This window comes from Mandrillus leucophaeus, unplaced genomic scaffold (assembly GCF_000951045.1).
Source record: "Mandrillus leucophaeus isolate KB7577 unplaced genomic scaffold, Mleu.le_1.0 Scaffold293, whole genome shotgun sequence".
Lineage (NCBI taxonomy): Eukaryota > Metazoa > Chordata > Mammalia > Primates > Cercopithecidae > Mandrillus > Mandrillus leucophaeus.
This window is the reverse complement of record NW_012103065.1, coordinates 3,025,886-3,041,276: the sequence shown is the minus strand read 5'-3', so window position 1 is coordinate 3,041,276 and position 15,391 is coordinate 3,025,886. Positions and strand designations below refer to the sequence as shown.

At 32.4% G+C, this 15,391-nt stretch overlaps 1 protein-coding gene across 1 annotated transcript in view; it reads left to right on the top strand.

Annotated features, from left to right (window-relative positions):
* Positions 1–15,391, top strand: part of CACNA2D1 (calcium channel, voltage-dependent, alpha 2/delta subunit 1) — a 453,354-nt gene that overhangs the window by 429,487 nt on the left and 8,476 nt on the right. Inside the window, exons 29-39 of the mRNA XM_011986113.1 lie at positions 293–396; positions 1,250–1,336; positions 2,532–2,599; positions 2,998–3,036; positions 4,520–4,591; positions 5,836–5,988; positions 6,091–6,143; positions 7,703–7,758; positions 8,176–8,305; positions 10,343–10,452; positions 10,820–10,902. Coding sequence (XP_011841503.1) covers positions 293–396; positions 1,250–1,336; positions 2,532–2,599; positions 2,998–3,036; positions 4,520–4,591; positions 5,836–5,988; positions 6,091–6,143; positions 7,703–7,758; positions 8,176–8,305; positions 10,343–10,452; positions 10,820–10,902 — 955 coding nt within the window. The remainder of the gene's footprint in view (positions 1–292; positions 397–1,249; positions 1,337–2,531; positions 2,600–2,997; positions 3,037–4,519; positions 4,592–5,835; positions 5,989–6,090; positions 6,144–7,702; positions 7,759–8,175; positions 8,306–10,342; positions 10,453–10,819; positions 10,903–15,391) is intronic.

Sequence of the window (15,391 nt, the reverse complement as noted above, 5' to 3'; positions counted from 1 at the left end):
ATTATACTATATTCTACTAGGTGTCTGTTAAAGTGAATTAAGTAGGGCTCAGTTAAAAACTTGCTATAAAATATATAGAAAAACGACTTTTTGGAGCTTTTTCTGATTCTTAATTTAGTGCTATGCTGATGCATTGCTCAGTAATGAATATCAGTTATGCTATCAATTACCATAACTTCTTTAGACATACCTGAAATGTAGGCGTATCTGTAAAGCTCAGCAAGTCCACATAGGATAAAGTAGGTTATCAGATAGATTAAAGAATACAAATGATGAGCCATTTCCTCCTTAGGGCTGGAGAAAATTGGCAAGAAAACCCAGAGACATATGAGGACAGCTTCTATAAAAGGAGCCTAGATAATGATAACTATGTTTTCACTGCTCCCTACTTTAACAGTAAGTATTGCTTTGGAATTCAGCTTTTCTCAATCTTCTTAAAAATAAATTATTGCTACTATCTGCTTTCCCCCAAAGTCACTACATTTTATGTCAACTACTCAGAATAGTCATCATTAAAAACAGAGTATTTGCAAGGCATTAGGAAAATAGAAAAGAAACATCATTTAGTTGAAGAGGCAAAATACATACACAGCAGTCTTCCAATAATTTAGAGATAGCATATCTGTCAGGCATGCATAAGAAGTAGAAACACATGTAGATAATCCCTCATATTACAACTGAAAATGTATTGAAAAACATTTAAGGAATTAAAGTAGAGGAATTTCATTGACTAATTACATTTTATCAGTATTAATTATATAATTACACAATTAATAGCTTATCTTTTAAAATATTTTGAGTTATTTCCCAAAAACCTTGTAATTTAATCCCTGAACGTCTTTGCACATAGGTACTATTTACCTTTATTTTCATAAATGGGGAAACAAGTTCAGAGAATTTCAAAGTTTTGCCAGTGACATATATCTTAGACAAAGTCAGTTTTATGTATCCAAAATCAATCTTTCCACTTCACTTCAGCAGAACTCCCTAATATTTTAATAATTGTTGTGAAAGCAGATGTAACCAAGCTAATTAATGCCCCCGAATCAATGAATACAAACCAATTCATGGATATACCAGTTAGCCTAGTATATACAAAGGAAGAAGAGAGGAAGGAGAGCACAAACATTTTTATAGTTTATAGATGCTAGAATTTTTAAGCAAAATACTATCCATCTGTATCTAATGACAGAAAATCAATATTATTAATCAATACATCTTGATAGGTGTTTGTTTATTTATTTTTTAGAAAGTGGACCTGGTGCCCATGAATCGGGCATTATGGTAAGCAAAGCTGTAGAAATATATATTCAAGGGAAACTTCTTAAACCTGCAGGTAAGGATACATATTAATTACAAAAACACAACCACAATTAAATGTTACTTGGCATTTATGTTATAAACTGGCAGTGTTTATCAAGGTCATCAGAAGGTCTCAAACAACAAAGGCACGCATACTTTAAAAATTAAATAAAATGTAACTAGTTACCTATGAAGTTGGGATAAAATCAAATTGATACTACATAGATTTGAGAAATTTTCAAAACTGTGTGTATGTTTATACTCTCAGACAAATTTATGGAATCAGTTTAGTATAATAATAAAAATTTTTAATGTTGGGTTAGCAACCCGACTCCAGAAGTCTCTCTTAATACTTTAAAATACATACAAAGTTATATGGCCAAGGAGTTACATATTTGTACAAAAAAGTTAAGTTTCCAGCCCTGAGGGAAAAGATAAATATGGCATAATTATACTATATTCTACTAGGTGTCTGTTAAAGTGAATTAAGTAGGGCTCAGTTAAAAACTTGCTATAAAATATATAGAAAAACGACTTTTTGGAAAAATAGGCAAGTAAACAAACATAGTAAAAGCATCAATGAGGATCAGAAGTGAAAAGGTTAAAGCTATTAGTTTTTTTTGATTGTATGATTCAGTGTTTGAAGTTATAAAGGAGAGTATTTTGAGCCTTCCTTCTCCTGAGGGCAGCTTTACCCCATCAGTGGATCTATTACATTAATTCACTCCATCACTTACTAACTCATCCACCTATTCCTTCATTCACTCAATTGCTCATTTACTTACTAAATCAGTTATTCTCTCAGCCATTCATTTATTCACCCACTCTCCTACTAACCCACCTACTCATCCATTCATCTGTTCACTCTTTCAGCAAAGATTTATTAAGCACCTACTGCAAGCACTGGTGGAGTTAGAGAAACCTCTTAAAATATACCATTTGAATGACCTCAAGTTTATGAGGCTCTCCTGACACTAATGTTTTTTATTTAGCTTATTGTATTAGTTAATTGGTCAGGTTGTGGCTAATGAATACACTCTTTGTGAATATAAATTACAATTTATGTAATAGTTTAAGAGCTATTAGCATTATTTCTTAAGAACAAAAGACTAAAACTTCTGTAATAAACTATAATCTGATACTTGCTATCAAAATAATTAAACTATCATATTACAAAGGTTGTATTACAGGTAATTATGCCTTTGAATTAATTCAAATTAATTTTCCAGTTGTTGGAATTAAAATCGATGTAAATTCCTGGATAGAGAATTTCACCAAAACCTCAATCAGAGATCCGGTAAGATAGTTTAAAAAAATTCTTATGCTATATTTAATGTTTTCAAAATTCAGTAGGAAAAAAATAAGGTCTTTATACAAATAAACATAAGGCAAATACGTTCTCAGTACCACTACACTGAAGCAGAATTCTGAATTCTTATTTTTTCAAAGCTTTTTGTTTAAATTAGTCAATATGTAATAAAAGTATTTCAAGGTTACAACATGCAATGCTAGTTTATATATTGATTGACATTTTCTAATTTTAAAGATAAAACTTCTGTTTCTTATGGACTAGACTGTTTAATCTCATTTTTCTACTGGGTAAATTATTCCAGAATTTCTAATTATAACATGGTAATAATGTAATTAAAATCCAACTGCTAAAAAAAGTGTAATAATCGGTTTTTTGTCTTTCAGTGTGCTGGTCCAGTTTGTGACTGCAAAAGAAACAGTGATGTAAGAAAACTGTTTAAAATCACTTTTGAGTACAATATTTCCCTGTGTTACTCTTGCTAAGACTAGAATGATGACAAAAAATATGCAGGAATTTTTAATCAAAGGCTAAAAAATTCTACGGAAATGTGAAATAATATATTCATTTGAATTTATACGCTTTTGATTTTGAACGTGAAATGCTTGAATTTTTAAAAATATGTATATGTCCTTGGAAGGTTAAAAAAGTAGTCATGTCAATGTGATGGTTCTCTTCGGTCTCAACGGTGTTACATTCTTTTGTACATATTTATGTTTAGCTCTATTTCTGGATAGGAAGTTTCTAACCAAAGCATCCCTATTGGTTATCAATGCAGTTTTCTCTCACCTATCACACTTTCTCTAAATTTGTTCACACTGTATTATACAGGTATAGGAAAAATTTTTTTAACTAAACCCAGAAGTATTTCAGTTTATTATAAAGTTCTAGTTACATGGATTGAGTTTTAAGTTGTCTTGTATTACTTTCACATCTGTTTGAGAAATTGAAAAAGGAAATGTGAACTTTGTTCAAAAGTTGAAGATGCTCTAATTCTAAAAATTGAGTAACAATGATGAAACGATATTTTCTTCTAGTCCTCTTATGTGTGTCTGCATATCTCCAAGGGAAACAGGCGGTTTATATCATCTTTATCACTCCTACTCGTGTGGAATTATGAGCCAATAATTTCAATGATTTTTGTAACTTATCTATTTGACATAGACTATGCAGTAGCTGTTTTAAGAGCAAAAAATTTAGTAATAAGCTGCTTCCACATTAGGAAAATGCAATGCATTACATCCTCAACTTTGAAAACAATGTTTTTATTTGTGATTTTATTAAATACAAATTATATTGATTTTCATACATTAAAACATGCTTTAAACTAGGTAGGAATTTATCCTATGTTTCAGGGTGAATTAAGTATTTTCTTAACCATGGACATTTTTTGTTTTGCATTTTGCTTTTAAATCTCCAATTATCCAACTACATATTTTCAATCTGAAAATATGAAATAATTATAGTCTTATAGTACTGACGTGTTTTAAGTCTGTGAAACAGGATAACTAAAATGATTTTTTTTAAATATCTTTTTGTTGAAATCCTAAGTATGTGTTTAAATCAGTTATTCATTATTAAATAATTATCCACTTTTCTGGATCATTTAGATGACACGAAAGTGGTAAAAAGATTATTTCAAATTTGCTTTTATGATTTGTTCAGACTGAATTGACAGTCTCAAATGGATGGTTGGTGTTGGATTATCAAGCATGATGGTTTGATATAAATCTATGCATGCCTTTATTTCACCAGAATTTCATGAACATATATATACGTTCAAGAGTAGATAGTCATTTAAAATTTTCTATTTTTTATTGCTCTAATCATGTACATATAATGGGGTAAAGACAATACAACCTCCAAACCTTTGTAAAAATGTGTTAACTGTTCATTTTATTTTGGTAGGTAATGGATTGTGTAATTCTGGATGACGGTGGGTTTCTTTTGATGGCAAATCATGATGATTATACTAATCAGGTATGTGCCTGAAATAAGAGAGAATTAGGCTTTCCAAAGTGTGTTTCCCTGATCAACATTACAAAACCTCTTTCAGTGTTTTAGAAATTGATGAGATGTTTTGTTTCTATCATAAAATAATTTGTAAAATGCTTAATATTATGTAAACCATTAAGAAAGGCGTGCTAAGTCTAGTTTTTATGTTATTTGATTTTACATTTTAGTACTGGTATCATTAAAACATACAGTTCAGAATTTTAGCATGATATGACCTTTTTAATCTTTCAGATATTTAGAAAATTTTCACTTCAAAATTTGTCAGTTGATGATATCTAATTTAATATATAGCTGGTTAAAACTGATGTGATTTCTAGTCTCAAATCTGCAAATTAGCAGCACATAGGCTATTTACCTCATACAAGATTTTTAACAAATTTGAATTAGATGCCAACTAATTTCACTTCTGAATCTGTATTCCTGGCTTCTCTTTTTTGGAAAAAGCAAAAGAGATCTCAACACTGGGCTTTTTTTGTTTTCTGGATGACAGTGTTTATGGGCTGAAGCTGATTAACTCGTGATTGCCCCTTTAGATGGGACTTATTCCAGTTCATCACAGTCCCTACAAGTTCTTTTTCTAGGCCAGCCTGCTCTCTCATTTATGCTACTTTTCCATTCCCCAGGGAGGCATTTGATCTTTTTTTTATTGTATATGTTTAAGATGTACAACAAAATGTTTTGATTTGCATAGTTAAGTGATTACTGAAGTCAAGCCAATTAACATATCCATCATCTCAGGTTGTTAACCTTTTTTGCAGTATGGTAAGAAGACTTAAAATCTACTCTCATCAAATTTCTGGTAGACAAAACAGTATTATTAACTACAGTTCTCTGTTGTATATTGAATCTCTAGGCTGATGCATTCTACATAACTGCTTCTTTGTACCCTTTGACTTACACCTCTTCATTCCCCACCCCTGTTTTATTCATCTGGGAGGCATTTGATTGTGATTTAGTGCTTAGTAATGTGTGTCCATTCCTTCCACAAATAAAACATCACACAGCCCCACTGAGTAATGAGAACACTTACTCTCATTTTAATTTGTTCACAGTGTCATATACAGTTTCTCATTTGCTTTTGTTTTTAAGCTCCTCGGTTGTAGTTCAGTTTCTCTGTATTATTTCTTTTCACTGTAGTGGTGATTCCAATGTTCATTTTTGACTTACATTTTAAGTACACATTGCTTTATGATTTTTTTCTTCACCAGATTGGAAGATTTTTTGGAGAGATTGATCCCAGCTTGATGAGACACCTGGTTAATATATCAGTTTATGCTTTTAACAAATCTTATGATTATCAGTCAGTATGCGAGCCTGGTGCTGCACCAAAACAAGGAGCAGGACATCGCTCAGCATATGTGGTCAGTAATATCCACAGTCTAATCAATTCTTCTCGAGAGGATAGTCAAGTGTCCTCAGTATCAAGTAGACTACTGAAATGACTTTATTATTTTATTTTATAGCCATCAATAGCAGACATATTACAAATTGGCTGGTGGGCCACTGCTGCTGCCTGGTAGGTCAAAATTTTAGTTTTATTGGTAATGAAAGAAGTTGTAAAATAGAAAAGCATCTGATGAAAATATGGATTTAGGGGACACTCAAATTTTTTATTAAGGGAGTTAAGGTTTTTTCATTCTCTGCATCACTTATTGGTAATATTGATATTTTTTTCTAAGTGAACACTATAAAATTACCATTATTCAGTTTCTCATATGAAAACAATGTTATGTGGATGTAAACTTCAACCTCTTTAGAGTCTTCTTTCCTCTACACATCTATTGAAATTCTTTTCATTTGTATTATTTATAAAAGTATTACACCAATTTTAGGTGTATTGATCTGTAAGAAGTTACAATTTAATTGTCTTTAGTATCCAAGTTGGATGTCTGCATGCATCAAATTCATGGCATGATGGCAACCTTCTACCTCTTTACTATTGATACAAGTACTGGTATCGTTTTAGGGGCATCATGTTGCTGAAATGGATCTAATTGTTTCTTTTCACCGATTCTACCTTCCAAACCTCCCCCATCTCTCACCTGTAGACCCTACAACCTATGAAAATAAGACATTCAAATGGTCAATTGTGGCACTATGGAAAGTCTGGAAGATCACATTTCTTATTGTTTAGTTGTAACTAAACCTGTTACGTCTGGGATCCATGATCTCCCTCTTCCTTCTCTCCCCTCTGATTTTTTTTTTTTGTATCATCACACTGTATTGTTAGCCCTATTCCACGTAGATTAATGTACAATATTCATTTGATGTTGAGGTTTGCCCAGCTAAAATTAAGTGATGATATCATTAAAGCAGCAAAGAAGATTTTAGGATTTTAAAATTTTGAGATTTTTTGAAAGATTTAGAAAATTCTGTTTTATTCTGAAAAATGGTATTTTCTGATGTGATTTTATATATTAATTTCAGTAGGCTTTTAAAATTTCATCATGACCCTGAAATACTTTCTTTATCCTATATCCCCTCCCACCCCCACTTGTTTTAAACTAAATTCAGTTCTAGAAATTTGGCTCAGTTGTCAGTTACTATAAAACTGAAATGTGCCATATCTCTCTATATAATATGTATATTTTGTTTCATGAAAGTTACGTTACATATTTACAAATATTTTCTGTATTACAAAGTAAATAGTTAACAAATTCAAACCCATGGTATAAACAGTGTTGTTTCTTTGTTGGGGGCGGGGGGAATTCAAAAAACGAATGGTTTTAAAAGCTAAAATAAGGAGATGTAATGAATGTAAAAACCTATGCGCTGAAACACTGACATTCTCCTTCTTAGAGTGAACACTTCTGCTTGATAATATTGCCTATTAGGCTTCTTAACACACTGTGTCTCACTTGGTCCAGAACAAGATCTGAACACTTCTGATTTCATGACTTCTTTGACACATTCAAGAAAGGTTACAATGTGTTATATAATTTTAAAAATACTTAAATAAAAACACTCCTAGACTTTCCTTCCCAAAAAGATAAAGGGAAACAGTATGTGTATGTGTGCATGTAAAAACATTTTTCCCTAGATTTTTATTATTTTTTTTTTATTTGAAAAATTCAGGTCTATTCTACAGCAGTTTCTCTTGAGTTTGACCTTTCCACGACTCCTTGAGGCAGGTATGTAAATGCTCAGACCTTGTCACTGTCATAACAATAAAAATTATTTGGGGGGATATGCTTGAGTTCAGCAAATTCAGAGAATATTTGTGTGAGAAAGAGAAAACAGATCACCCATCTCATAATTTTAGAGCTAGAAACTTTTTGTCCAACCTTTCCTAATGTCTTAAAAATTACTTAGGTCACATTGGCCTTGATCTCATAACCATCATGTATTTAAATTAATTTATTCTATTGATATTTATCAGGCATCTATTACGGGCTGCCACGATATTACACAGCAGTAAACAAGCCAGTCCAGGCCTCCTGGTCTTAGACATTTATTTTGCTCTGTGAGAAGTGAAGACTCCAGGGGACTGACTACAGTGGCCCCTCCTAATGGTGTTCTTTGTTTTTACCCCCCTCTCCCCACCCAAGTTGAGATGGAGGATGATGACTTTACAGCCTCCCTGTCAAAGCAGAGCTGCATTACTGAACAAACCCAGTATTTCTTCGATAACGATAGTAAATCATTCAGTGGTGTATTAGACTGTGGAAACTGTTCCAGGTAATTTCTTTCTTTATTTCTGGAGTCGTCCTATTTCATTAAGAAATTGTATATACTGTTATAATCATTACAGAAAAAACTGAAAATTGTGTTGGAGCCAGAGATGTGAGTAATTGTTTTAAGTTGAAATTGTCAGAGATCTTTAGTTTCTCTGTAGGCTTTTAAAATTTATAATTTTTAAAATTCTAACTTTAATAAGCTGTTATTTCTTCAACTATAATAATAATTACATGATCAAGATAATTACTTTCTCTTTAGGCAGAACATAGAGAAATTTGATATTTTAACTTTTTTCCTAAAATAACCCATATTAAAAATTTCTAATATAAAGTTATAAAATTAAATATATTAGTAATTCTAAATCTAAGCCAAATATGAATTATTTTTCTATATGGTAACTAAACAGATTTACAAAAAAAAGTCTTGTTTTGTTTTGTTTTTACTTCTAGTCTTCTCTGACTTGAAGAACTGAATGTTACCTTTATTTGAATTTGAAGGAACTGGGAAAAAATACAGTTTTCTTAGGTCATGGTTAATGTTTAGTCAGTATCCATAAAATATCTTTTACAATGTTGGGAAGAGATGGAGAATTTAATTTTATTGTAATGAGGATAGAGGAGAAAGGCAAGATGGGGATTTTGAGGGGAAAGTAATAATTAATGCCACGAGATTCCTGAGAAGAGAGCAGCAAGTCACAGCTTACAAAGCACAGAGTAGAGACACTTTGTTTTTAGAGGTGGAGGGCAGGTTATTTTAGAAGAAATGTTACCATAGCAGAAGAAGAAATAGGAGGAGGTGAGGTAATCTGAGATTATGAAAGTGCCAGAATAGTTTAAAAAATTTTTTGCAAGAGGGGCTAAGCAACCTCTCATGAATTTTTAGTAGACGTGGTATGTTTTATGACTTTCTCTAGCATACCTCTATGTCCAAGGAGGAGGTAGAATATATGAAGAGGAGAAGAAAGGGGAGGAGGAGTCAAGCATGAACTCACAAAAAAGCAGACTATCTTGTTTAGAGGAGATTAGCATATCAGGCTATGGACCTCAGGAAATGGAATTGTGGCATATTTATTGGATACATCAGAGTTTCACAGTCATTGGCCTTTTATTAATTGACATCCAGCAAGAGCAACGTGTGCTTAAAGAAGTAAGTTAAATTGTAAAGTGAAGGTCAATATAACCAAGACATTAAATTGAATCATACTTTCCTTTTGATTTGTTTTATGGAAATCAAAGCTTAACAGAGCAAAAAGAAATTCCCACTTTTCTGCAAAATGTATAATGATGAAGAAATTACTTTTTTAGTGATATATATTTACATTTTCTGTGTTGGTTACTAAAGTAAGAGCAGCTTAAGGTGTGGACAAAACAGGGGATGGAATTCAAAACCCTTGATTCTGTCCATGTCTGTGTTGTCCAGTGCAGTAGTTACCACCCATAGGTGGCCATCGAAATTTCAATTACAGTTATTAAAATTAAAATTTTGTGCCTCAGTCACACTTGTCACATTTTAGGTGCCCAATACCCCTTGAGTGGTTAGTATTTACCATACTGGACAGTGCAAAAAACTTTTCCATCTTCACAGAAACTTTGCTTAATAGCACTGTTCCGGACTTTTCTCTGCCCTTAGTTTGGGCAAGATGCCTAGACATTTTTGTATTCCCTGTTGTGTTATCTGTAAAATAAGGCAACTTTGGCATATTTTCAGTGATAAGTATCACAATTATTTGTAAGTGTAAAGAAATTTTTCTATGTGCATCAACAACTAAAAAGTGCTTATTTTGCAATAAGAACTAATACTTTAAAATGGTCACACATAAAACATCTATTGCAATTTTTTATTCATTTGACATAGGTAATATTTTCACACTAATAAATGAAACTTTTTTTTCTTCTAAAATCATACTCCTGTTGTGCTTGGAATGGTTTATGTTTCAAATGTCATATTTTGTCTTTCATTTTAATATGTAAGAATCTTTGAAATATTTCCATTTATTTTGACAAAGATACTCATTTTCTGTGATATCATATTTTGCAGAATCTTTCATGGCGAAAAGCTTATGAACACCAACTTAATATTCATAATGGTTGAGAGCAAAGGGACATGTCCCTGTGACACACGACTGCTCATACAAGCAGAACAGACTTGTATCCTTTGACATCAGAGCTATCTGGAAAGGAAAACCATCTTAAAATAATGCATTTTGAATCTTGTCACATTGTTTATGCTCATAAAGAGGAAAAATATTAGACTGCTCTGATCACCTCGCAAAGGCAGAATGGATTCCTCACTCAAAATTTGGTTGGAATGTCAAGAATAATTATGCTACACATGCCCCAGAAAAGGATAATTCACAATTTAGTTCTTTAAATCCCAATGTACTTGAATTGTGTTGGATGAGAGTAATCATGTATAAGTTATCTCTTACATGTTTCGGGAAATACATTGCATTGTATTTATTTTTAGTCATGTGGAAAAAAAACTAACAAGAGATTCCTTAACAAGCCTCTTTAGCTGATGGTCCAAATCCTTGTGACATGGTTAAGCAACCCAGATACCGAAAAGGGCCTGATGTCTGCTTTGATAACAATGTCTTGGTAAGATCACACTTCTACTGGATTGAAATACTATAAATTAATGCTCACTGGCCACAAGAATTCAAGGAGAGAATTTAACTCAAACATAATGTCTTAACCATAGTTTTTCTCATTAACATGACATACTTGCTGGTAGATTTTTTTCATTTCAGTAGTTTTCATGGTTAGCATAAACTTAACAGTTGCTTCTTTTGTATGTCCTTCCCACAGAAATTGTGCTTTCAAACACAATTCCAATCAATTGACTAATAATCCAAGGTCATAAATCTGATTTTCAAGATTAATAAATAATTAACTCATAGTAAATGTTAATTATGATATATTTGTTGCCTCTATTTATATTCCAATCCTGAAGATATAAAAATTAAGTTTATTACATTTTTATTAGTTATATTCGTCTTCAGTGAATTGAAAAACCTGTTATACAGCCATTGTCTTATTATTATGGAGTTCTGGTTTCTTTTGGATGGTTTCTGATTCTATCACATATTAGACTTGTATTATTTAATTTCTTTTTCTGGTGTTTGAAATTAGACCAGGTCAATTACACAGGGTTAGTTTGATAAAATATTACAAATCATATTAAATATATGTCACTTAAAGATGGCTTACTACGTTTCCTATAGTTCATCTATCTTTCCCTAATAAATACTATTCTGACTTATTGTGTATTGATTATGTACAAGGTAGGTAATACATCATCAGTATGTAATACATTGGCTTTATGCTTTAGAAATACTAACCTCTTCTCAAAGATGAAGTCCACATAAAAATCTCTGTCCACCTCTTTTTAACTAATTTTAAATACGATACTTCCCAATTCTGTTTCTTCAAGGTGTGCCACCGCATGAAGTGGCTTGCACACACCAATGAGCATCCAAACGTGTAATGCATTATCTCATAAATTGTTTACTCTAAAAATAGGTCAGAACATCTATTGATTAATGTGCATTTTTAACAGTTATTTAGAAGAGGTTTACCTACTCAAATACATAGCTGCATTTGTCCCAGAAAGGATAAAACATTTCACAGATAATATAAATTAAAAATGGAGCAAAGAAAGAAATAAAATCAGTGATGGGGACTAAAAAATTCAAGATGTATTAGCCAGTCAATCCCAGTTATCTCTGTGAGGGATTATTGATCCTTGCTAGGGAAAGTATTTCAACATTGCCACTAAGGGTTTTTTTGGTTTTTTTTTTTTTTTTTTTTTTCCCCTTAAGACATTTAAAGTCCAGATAGGAGGACTCATGTTATTCTGCCTACTACACCTTCAGCAAGTTGCCCATGTAAAATTATTTCCCAAAGAATATCTTATGAAGTGCCAAGGGTCATGTCACTCGTTAGAGAAGCTTCACTCATCAACTATTTGCCACCATTTTTTGACAGTAGGAATATTAAATTCAGATGAACTTGAAAAAATGACATAAAAACCCTCTTGCCCAAAATATTATTCTAGGAGGCTCTATCTTATGATCAAGGCATTGAAAAGATTTGACCAAGACAAAAATGTTCAGCAATTGAAGCTCCTATAAACGGGTTGTGTGTGAAAGTACAACTGTTGCTCAGTAGCTTGGTGTGCTAATAATATCTTGTGTTTCTTTAGCAGTGGAGTATTTTGGTAATGCTTATTTGCAATGGTCACTGTGAATCTGCTCTGGATGGAGACTCACGTTAACTGCCAGCAAATTGCATGAAATCTCATCTTGTATGTCTTCTTTTCTGTGTTTTCTTTCCTTTTCCTGTACTTGCTACTTTGCCCGTTATTAATAGGATCAACTTAAATGCACAACGAGTGGTGCCTGTACCATGATGTCAGCTCCTATCTTCATTTTACTGCAAGTTTTCATGTGGTGTGGATGGTCAGTCACTTTCTCTAATTTTTCTTTTTGTTTTTGGCTTTAGAAAATCACCCATCTCCCTAAATCCATAATACTAATGTTCCTGAAACTAGGTTATTAAAATCTCAGGACCAATGTTGTTTTGGAAATAGCTGATTTCAAATGGCATGTAAATTTCTAATCCTAAATGAAACATGTTAGTTTTCAATATTTATACAAAAACTTTATGAAAAAAATCATTTTTACATAAAAATTGTCATTGCAGAGACAAATATACATGCTTCATGATATGAGAACTATCTAATGACAATTTTTGGAGGTGGTTATCTCAGTTTATTTACAAAAGATGCTAACGCAAATTTAATTCCTTTCAGATTTTTCTACTTTTTAAAATAAATCTGACTTAAATAACTTTTTAGATTTTTACTCTCAAAATATTGAAATATTTTAGAATAAGTGCTTCCAGTTTCTAAGTTCATTTTATTTAATATTACATTATCTAGCCCAAAATTATTAACCTTTGAAGAAATTTCTGAGTTCTGTATTCAGTACTACTAAAGAGAGGTTTCGGCGCTTGCATTTGCGTTTAGTTCTTTACTGTTTTGCAATTTCTTTTCTAATGCTCTGGAATCATCATGATTGTGTTACTAGAGCACACACGTTTGTTGTGTTTGTCATCGGTTTCCAGGTAGTCATTGATTACGAAGCCACTAGATGGAGATGTGGCCATTACTATGAATGGAGTGAATTCACAGGCAGGGGTGGTAGAGGGTGGGGAGTAGAATAGCAGAGGGAGTCTCAGAAAATAACCACTTGTCTTCTGGGATAACAAAAGAATGGTTTTCATGGCAAAAGACTCCAAGCAAAGGAAACATTACTGTAATAATTAAAATACTAAAATTAAATATCTTCATATAAACATTTTAAAAATTGATATGTATGCAACTATTTGAAATATTATTGATTCCTTAAAGAAGTTCAGAGGTAGTCAACGATTACACAAGAAAAGTGTTACCAAATATGTTTCCATAATTGTCCTTATTTTCCCTTCATTCAAAAGCTTACTTCTCTCGATCATAGAATTTTTAGGTAAGATTTATAGGTTATCAATTACACTAAAAGATATATAAGTATTGGTCTTGAGTAGGCCAGCTCTCTTTTTACTTTTCTCTTAAAAACCTATAGCAATGGCTGGTCGCAGTGGTTCACGCCTGTAATCCCATCACTTTGGGAGGCCGAGGTGGACCTGAGGTCAGGAGTTGAGACCAGCCTGGGCAACCTGGTGAAACCTCATCTCTGCTAAAATTCAAAAAGTAGCTGGGCATGGTGGCATGCACCTGTAGTCCCAGCTACTCTGGAGGCTGAGGCAGGAAAATTGCTTGAGCCTGAGAGGTGGAAGTTGCAGTGAGCCGAGATTGTGCCACTGCAGTCCAGCCTGGATCACAGAGCTAGACTCCGTCTCCAAAAAAAAAAAAATCCTATAGCAACAGTGAATGTAAATTTTTTTTAACCTAAGACCGCCCCCCACACACACAAAGTAACATTTTCCTATTATGATACATTATAAATCTATCATGGAAATAATTATATATCACCATGGACTCAACTAGATATTTATGTACCGGATAATATGCTTTATAAATTGGGTTTACATAAAATAAATTTCTCAATGGACAATTATTGACTTGCTTTACTTCTTTGATTAATAAATGTTAGCTTTTTCATTTGCTTATCTTTTTTGCTTGTGTGTGACTTAAGTCTTCATAAAGCTTGTATCAAAAACTCGAACACTTGAGTTTTGATGAAGTCCTCATGGTATGGAACTTCATAATTGTAGATGCTGTATAATCTATATCCTGATCTCTAAAAGGAACACATTTGTGATTCCTTTATATTATTATATCACAGGAATACATAATATAGATGGTGTATATTTTACATTAACAAGATGTGGTTTCAGTATTTAAAAACACAGTTATCAGTATAGAACAGTGAATCCCCTTAGTGCTATTTGAATGTTGATATAATGATATCAGAGGAAGTATTATTTTCTCTGAAACAATTAAGTTGAAAAAAAATCATTACAAAAAGTACTGAAAGGTTAGTTGGCAGTTGTTTCCCACATTAAGGACCAATAAAGGTCATGGTCTATGCTCCAATATAGTCTGGCTAAAACTAGCAATTTCTGTTGGATTAGGTTCTGCTCACAAGCAAGGTAGAATGGTAGTGTAATCTCCAAAGCCTACCAAAGGGCCATTAATCCTGTAGATTCCAGAAGGATAAAGATTATACATAAACAATTATGAAGCTCCATACCATGACGACTTCATCAGAATTCAAGTGTTCAAACAAGACTTTTTGATAACAAGCTTTGTGAAGACTCAAGTCACACACAAGTACAAAAGCAAATGAAAAAGCTAACATTTATTAATCAAAGAAGTAAGGCAAGCCAATTCTGTCCATTGAGAAATTATTTTATGCAAACCCAATTTATAAAGCATATTATTGGGTACATAATCTGCCTACATTTAAAGAGTTGAATAAATATACTGCCTATCTCTGTAATGTGTAAGAGTGTTAAGGTGCCATGTAGGAGAACAAATTATTTGCTGGGGGCATTATTCCTATTACTATGCAGTATCTACCTG